Raw genomic sequence first — 7,981 nt, forward strand, 5'->3', positions numbered from 1 at the left:
TGTCATAATAATAAATAATTGTGGATTGCTCCACACAAACAGGCAGCTACATGAAGAATTGCATGACGTAACATGTGACTGAGATGGGCTAAGACGTACAAGTAACAAACATACAAATGAATCGTTTTTGCTTGAGACGTGCTCGCAAACACGCCAGCAGGCAGTGCTTGCATGGGACATGGACATAAACATGAGAAAGGGTGGAAAGGGCTAGTACTGGGACATGGACAGCAAACATACCACATTTTAATGTATCGAACATAACTTGAGCTCGGGCTGAAGAAAACACAGACGACGACAACGAATATGGACGACATTAGACATCACGTGAAACTGGCGGTCGGACACAAACAGCTTGGACATCATGGACATAACACGAGTAACAGAGGACAACGTAGCATACAGACATTACAAATATTGTGATACAACGACAGCATGTACAAACGCAGCACATGGATACCATGGACAAACATTTAAACAGATACCCGGATACATGAGAGATCACAGATAAACAACAGCGAAATACATAACACCGGGACGAGGACAACAACACTCTGGAGAGGGACTAAGACAAGACAGACAAAGTTTGATATCAACGAGGCATATTTGGTGCTACAGCTGCGGTGTAGTTCGGTATCTGGAGATGTGTTTTGTATTTGCGGAATCACTGACAGCAGTGATAGGTATAAAGCCGTTAGTTAGCCTCGGCAGTGTAGGATGTCAACATCAGCACCACGCATAATCAGCAGACATTTTAACGGCGACTGGAAACGAACGATCGGGGTACATAAAAGTTATAACAACAGCCTGCGCCTTCATGAGTGTGCACTGCGGACGAAGAAGATTTCCTCACCAGCCAGTGCGGAGAGAAACCGACGAGTTGCAGAGGCAAGAGGGGCATCAACAAGTAACAAAGCCCTCTGAAAAGGAAGAAGCCCGTCCGACGACGTGCTCCCAATCGGCCAGCCCTGGAATTGAGCTCTGCAGCACCCTCAGTTCTCACCCCACGCCACTCAAGAGTGCAGACCACATGACGGTGATTCAGATGAGCATGATGAGCCCTCGCCGAATGCGATGGATCGGTGTCCCTCTTGGAACCTGCCTTCGCGTGCTGCCAGTCTCCACGCAGTTCCCTAGGGCCATCCAGATCGAGTGAGTCCCCCCAGATCAAGCGAGGCCTCTCAGATTGTGAGAGGCCGCCTGAGGCCAACAGAGGCCATTCCGGCCCAAGCAAGGTCCCCTCAGACAGAGGGAGGAGTCCCTTCGGGCCGACACCGCCGACAGGTAAGCCTACGACGCCGACGTGGGCGGCTCGCACTTGAACATCTTCCTGCACTGGTTCTTGTCGTAACCGCCAGTGGCAGCCTTCTTCAGCACGCGGGCGTTGTTCTGCATCATCTCGGGCAGGTAGTGCTCCGCCAGACTGGGGAGGACAGAAGGCGTGAGCAGCCCGAGGCGGTGAGGTCGTAAGTCAGGCACGGGCAGGTCGTCAGACTGTGGACACCCCAATTCTGCAATTCTCCTGAGAGTCAGAGCGCAAATGTCGAGCTGAAATCGTGATCATGTTTCATAACTTTGGAGGGTAAGGGCTGAATTGGCTTTGTAAAACGATAAAGCCGGAAAAAGTGAGAACTGCTGGGAGGCCAGATGAAACAACATAGGTAAATTTAGGGTTTTGCAGGTAAATTATTGTGTTACAAATGGCAGCAAACCGCATGAAAAGGGCAATCTCAAAGCAAATGCGCAAAAATGAGAGACAAGGTAGTGTGAGGAGTACCGAAGCCACCCCAGTTGTTTCCACCCAGCCAACAAGTCAGGAGACGTCCAACTAGCGGGGTTATGACGCTTCTTCTTTGGCTTCCAATAAGAAACGACAGTTTCCGTAAGAGACTGACAGAACAGGCTTAAGTTCTGAAACGCAAAACAGGCAATATTATGCCAGAGAGCTTAGTGATATTATGGCACACTACGTGTGTGCGGCTTGAACATGCACAGATCGAATCATGAGATGTCGAATTTCGAGCAGACGTTTGCTGTCGTCAGATCAGACGAGATTATCATCAATGCTAGTCTAAAGGCGTGGGCTTTTCAGTGGGCTTGGACTGCCACATGGCTAGCAGCGATTTTCACATTGGTTATGATGGAGACGGCCACAGCTGGTGAACACCTTTACATTCAGACACACGGCTGTCTTGCTTGCAGATTGGTCACGCCATATCAGGCCAGAGCGGTTATGATGGTTTCAATACCGAAACTCAGGCCTTCCCTTCTCAGGTTGCTCTTGGACCCCGCTGACCCACATCACCTGTTCGCGCACGCGCGCAGCGGTCCGAGAACGGACTTCACGCCCGGGGCGTGCGGAGCGGCGGTGCAGCACGAGCTTGCATTCTAATGACTTTCAATCAGGTCATGCAACGCGGCCGGGACGCTTTCCACCAGCGGCGCCTGAGGCGCCGGCGCGCGGCGGCACCGTGGCCGGCCTCTCTCCCCTCTCTCCCCCGGATGTGGAGGGCTGAGAGGCCGGCCGTGTCCCACTGACACCGGCCGGAACCACCGATCCAGGGCGCCCGCCGGACCAGAGGCCGGTCACCGGTCACCAGCCACCAGAGGCCGGTCACCGGTCACCAGCCACCAGAAGGCCGGTCACCGGTCACCAGCCAGACCAGAGGCCGGTCACCGGTCACCAGCCAGACCAGAGGCGGTCACCGGTCACCAGCCAGACCAGAGGCCGGTCACCGGTCACCAGCCAGACCAGAGCCGGTCACCGGTCACCAGCCAGACCAGAGCCGGTCACCGGTCACCAGCCAGACCAGAAGCCGGTCACCGGTCACCAGCCAGACCAGAAGCCGGTCACCGGTCACCAGCCAGACCAGAGGACGGTCACCGGTCACCAGCCGGACCAGAGGCCGGTCACCTGCCAGCGTTCCCAGACAGGACGCCCCGTGTTTGGGATTTTGGTCTTCGTCGATATGGACCCCACGGTGTCCCTGAACGGCCCTCAGAGATAAAAATCCAAATAGTGGGGCTAATGCTATTAGTTGCATACAAGACTCACGATAGTTACAAGGTAATCATATCTGGGAGTTGTTTTTTTAGAAAATGTGATACTTGAGGACTTTGCGCAGCACTTAGTTTGGATTGACCTTAATGACACAGACAAAATGGAAACAACTGGGTTTACTGTTGTTTTTTTCAGCGACACCTAAGTCCGACAAATGAATTTGCTACTGCTGAAGCAAAAGGCTGTCGACAATCCATAAAGCCTGATATCAAACTAAGACCAGCCCAAAAAAACTCACATCCGTTAAGTCAGTATTAGATGTCCTACCCTACTTTTTCTGGATGCGTCTGTGGCTAACTGTACCCGGCGGCAATGGAGCATGGCACATCCACATACAATGTCAGAACCAAGCATCGCCGACAGTTTGCGTGCTGTGGTCGAGTCTCACCTCAAGAGCATGTCCTTGCCGGCGAAGTTGTAGGAGCGGGCGTACAGGCCCAGCTCACACATGGTGCGCGGCACGCAGTCCTCCGACTCCAGAACGTCCACGTAGGTGTAGAACACGCGCTCCACCTCGCTCTTCCACTCGTTAAGCTTGTCGAGGCGGGCGTTGTCGCCGGTGCGGCCGGTGCCGTTGGTGTTGGTGAAGAACATGGCGGCGATGGCGCCGAAGAGCAGGAGGATGCCCCCGAGCACGAGCAGCGGCAGCAGGATGGAGCCGAGGATGCCGAACAGGCCGGGCTTGCCGCCGCCCGACTCGTGGTACACCGGATACTTGTGCTCCTGCACCGGATAGTAGTAGTAGTAGAGGTTGCCGGAGGAGCCGCCATACGAGGGATCTGCGTACGAGGTGCTCGGTGCGCTGTACGAGGCGCTGGCCACGCTGTGGCCCCCACTGTGGCCAGACCCGCTGCCGCCGATTGAGGCATACGAGCTGCCGCCGGAGCCGTGGCCGCCGCCGTGACCGCCTGAGCTGAAGCTGGCGCTGTGGCCGCCGCCGTGACTGGAGCCGTGACTGGAGCCGTGGCTGGAGCCGTGGCTGGAGCCGTGGCTGGAGCCGTGGCCGCCGCCGTGGCTGCCGTGGCTGGAGCTGTCCCGCGCCTGCGCCCGCAGCGCGGCAGTCGTCTCTCCTGGCTTGTCGACAGCCAGGGCCGAGGCCAGCGCGGCCATACAGAGCGACAGCAGCAGCCGCCTCATCCTGTCGGCAGAGACCAGAGCGTCAGGCGACTGCAGGCAGTGCCACGCACAACGCTACGCTGAGCGATATGTTTTATGGGACAGCTTTTTAACATATGTAAGACAAAAGCTGTCACAAAATCCCTGCAAACGTTGCGTGAGCTGGCTAATCTAGCCTCACGCGTTGTAAGGTTGTGTAATTCCCCGTATGGCAAAGACAAAATATCACACTGGCCTGCTCTTATCACAAACGCTGTTCTTAATTCACACATCACAGACAAATGGTAATCGTAACTTCCCGTGTACCCAAAGTGCGTGAAAATCTACGGATGACCACCATGAGGTTCAATTCGAGAACCTCTGTGGGCGGGACTGTTGATGGGTGGATCAGGGACGCGCGGTAGGTCTGGACAGAACATCGCAATTGGTATTGCAAATAGACATTTTTCGCCCCTTGAAATTGATTAGCCTGCGTTCCTTTATTGGCGTATGTTTTATTAGGACGTTAAACGATTTAATTTAATGCCAAGCTAGAACTGAATTATTCCGAAGTACCATTTGTTGCAAAAATAATGCGATTTTCTGGTTTTTATGTCGATTACTGTAAGACAAAAACAGGTGCGGATTTCTTAGTAACAGCAAAAATATCCTTGCATCGAAATATTTGAGCAACAATATTCTGTATGCCGTTGTCGATGGATGTAAAACTAGTTTCCATAAATTCATACATAGGTATGGTTTTCAGAGATAACTAGGTTTTTTATGCCTTCCAATTGCTTTCACGAAACTTCATCAACGAAATAAGTACATCGGAAAAGGTCAGTTTCGTGACCGACGTTCTGGCCCTGGGACTTGGGCTGCGGTGTTCGGCGCAATCATTCTTGCGCACGGGGCGTGCTCGCTCATTGCCATCCGGTATAAACAACCACGCACTACTTTAGTATCTCACTCCGGCGACCACAGCCAACTCGTCTACCGCTCACGACTTAGGACTTGGCTCGGCGTGCGCCGCCGGTCCTCAGTTCTCGGGCGCCACTCGAAGTTCCGTCGGTCACCACTGCACCACTGTCCTCTGCACCGCACCGCACCACTGTCTGGTCGCCGGCACCGCGCGGCTCCCGGCCCACGGTCAGGTCAGGCCAGATCGGGTCAGGACAGCCGACGGCCGCCGTGTGGCGGCGGTCTTCCAAGCTGTGGCGGCCTGCCGACGACTCTAGGTATCGGCTGACCATGCCGAGTCCGACTCGCCAGAGGTCGACTCGCCGCGAAAACGCGCGCTGCCGTCGCCGGAACTCACCTAGCTACTTGTGCAGACGAGTGGTGGAACACGAATGTACGGCTGCTTGCAATGGTGCAGAATTTATACGCCAATATAGCGGGAGGTGGAGAGAGCGCGATCGTGGCGCCCTGCCCGTGCGGGGGGCGGAGCCTGCACGCGTGGCGTTGCGCTTGCACCAATGCACGTGCGCAACGCGAAGCGGAGCGTCGGCCGCGTTAAGGTCGGTTTGCATGCAGGCCGCACGGTCCGACCGACCGTAACGGTACCGCAGGTCGGCCGTCTGGCGCGCTGACACACAGCCGGGGGAGCAGCGGCCGCGCCGACTGACCGCCGGCCCCAGCCGCCGCTACCGCCTCGCCGGACGACAGCGGGAGCGGGGAGGACGTTGTCTCGTCTTCCACGACGATGCGTATCTGGCCTCTGGTGACTACATGGAAATGCGTTTATTGATTTGGTTAGTTTTATTAACATAGCTGTTTTCGAACCAGTTCTGGCTTGAAAAGAATGCCTCCAACTTTCACAGATATGAATACCTGTGGACGAAATAGAAAAAAGACCCGCTTGTTAAGCCAGTTTTAGCTTACAAAGCATGTTTCCACACATGCTCAAACGCCGCTAGGCGGACCGGTGGCCATTACCCACAGTACCGGCTGGCTGGTGATCGGTAGGGCCCATCAGATCGAGCCCAATAGGTGGACAGGGCCCACCGAATCGAGACCGACAGGTGGTCAGGGTCCATAAGATCGAGCCCAACAGGTGGTCAGGGCGCATCGGATGAAGTCGGCCAGTTAGTCGGGACAGATCGGATCGAGACCCAGAGTCCATCGGATGGAACCCGCCAAGTGGACAGAGCCCACAGAATCGAGCCCGACAGGTGTTCAGGGTCCATAATGTCGAGCCCAACAGGTGGTCGGGGCCCACCGAATCGAGCCCGACAGGTGGTCAGGGTCCATAATGTCGAGCCCGACAGGTGGTCAGGGTCCATAAGATCGAGCCCAGCAGGTGGTCAGGGCCCATCGGATCGAGTCCCACAGGTGGTCGAAGCCCATCAGGTCTAGACCTACAGGTGGTCAGGGCCCAATGAATCAAGAGCTCAAGACCCACTGCCCGGTATACACACAGGCTGACTGACTTGTGGACAGTCGGTGCAGCCAGTCCTGACTGTCTGTCAGTCAGACAGCCAGTCAGACAGTTAGGCATATTGGAAGTCAGGGAGTAAGGCAGGTAGGCAGTCGGGCAGTCAGGTAATGTATAGTCAGGCAGTTAGCCTTGATCTGATCAGCTAGCTGTTTGAGTTGCCCTTGACGGGCAACACAGGTCTCCTGCTTACGAGCAGTTTTGCTCACGTTGAAAATTTCGTGCCAGAAAACTGGAATACACCCAATCATCTTCATATGACATCCATATATGCCATGTACTTGTCATCAGTCTTAAAGCGGCCTCAATGCAAAAGGAAAAAAATGTGGTAGCAGTAACATGTCGATTACAAGCGTTAATACCTAAATAGAGTTAAGGCAGCCTCTAAGACCATCTTAATCTTTACATGTAGACCACAGGATGTACAAATGCATTGGTAACGTTGAAGCGGGGTACGCTACACGCACAACAAACCACAACAGGAAACGTGAACAGCAGAAGCAAGCCGCGCGATGCCTGTAGTTCACGCAACACCGCACAACATGGAGTGATAATCATGATGCTGAGTGGCATTATGGGGCGTGTCAGTTACCTAGGCCATTTTGCGCTCTCGCCACGTGTTACTCGCACAGTGAGTTTATGGTGCTGTTGAGGAGAGTGTACCGCATGAGGTCGAACGGTAGTTAAAAACAACGGAACATCACGTAGGCCAATCTCTGGATATTCACCTATCAGTGAGGTCAGAGCTACTTCGCGTCCAAGGAAATGTTGCATCTCAGCAACCAGAAGTGCACATTCAACCCATGTATGCCTGACATTGAGAGTCTCGCCGCACCTACCACAAGACAGGGCCTCTGTTGCGCTGCTCAGTCAGAATAAGCGGGTGCTGAAAGTGTTGCCAATAGCGTAGGCGAGTCACAAGGGCTTCTTCTTTCCTGGGTTCGTGAAGTGATGACCATGTATCTAGGACCTACCGATGTCCTAGCCTAGGTTCAATGGACTTAAGCTCGTTCTCGCTGCTCTCCTGACCACACCTTGTCAGCGTTTCTGTAGGTCACGTGGTTTGACTGACCCATGCTGGTCACTCGGAGGACCTGACCCGACCCGTTAGGCGGCAGCAGAGTGACTTCCCTCTGCAGCCTGGTCAGCCGACTCGTTTCCGGACAGACCGACGTGGACTGAGTATCCACACCAGCACTATCTGCTGGCCCCTCTAGCCACAGGACTAGTAAGCTCGCTTGCGACCAGCAGCGCCTAGACACGTGCCTGACGTCAGTGCATTCTGGATGCATGATACCGTGCTGAGCGAGTCAGTGAATGCTGTACACGACGGAGCGCCATGTCGTAAAATACAGTCTGGGCAGTTCAGGGTGTCGAGAAGCTCGGCG

At 54.5% G+C, this 7,981-nt stretch overlaps 1 protein-coding gene across 1 annotated transcript; it reads right to left on the bottom strand.

Moving 5' to 3' along the window:
* Positions 1 to 565: 565 nt before the first annotated feature.
* LOC119092360 (uncharacterized) lies at positions 566 to 4,072 on the bottom strand (the record flags this gene model as incomplete). Its single annotated transcript, XM_037215324.1, has 2 exons — positions 566 to 1,423; positions 3,450 to 4,072. Coding segments are annotated over 2 exons (756 nt in total), but the record flags the coding sequence as incomplete, so codon positions are not given.
* Positions 4,073 to 7,981: the final 3,909 nt, after the last annotated feature.

Source organism: Pollicipes pollicipes, unplaced genomic scaffold (genome assembly GCF_011947565.3).
Source record: "Pollicipes pollicipes isolate AB1234 unplaced genomic scaffold, Ppol_2.1 Scaffold_3447;HRSCAF=4054_pilon_pilon_pilon, whole genome shotgun sequence".
NCBI lineage: Eukaryota > Metazoa > Arthropoda > Thecostraca > Pollicipedomorpha > Pollicipedidae > Pollicipes > Pollicipes pollicipes.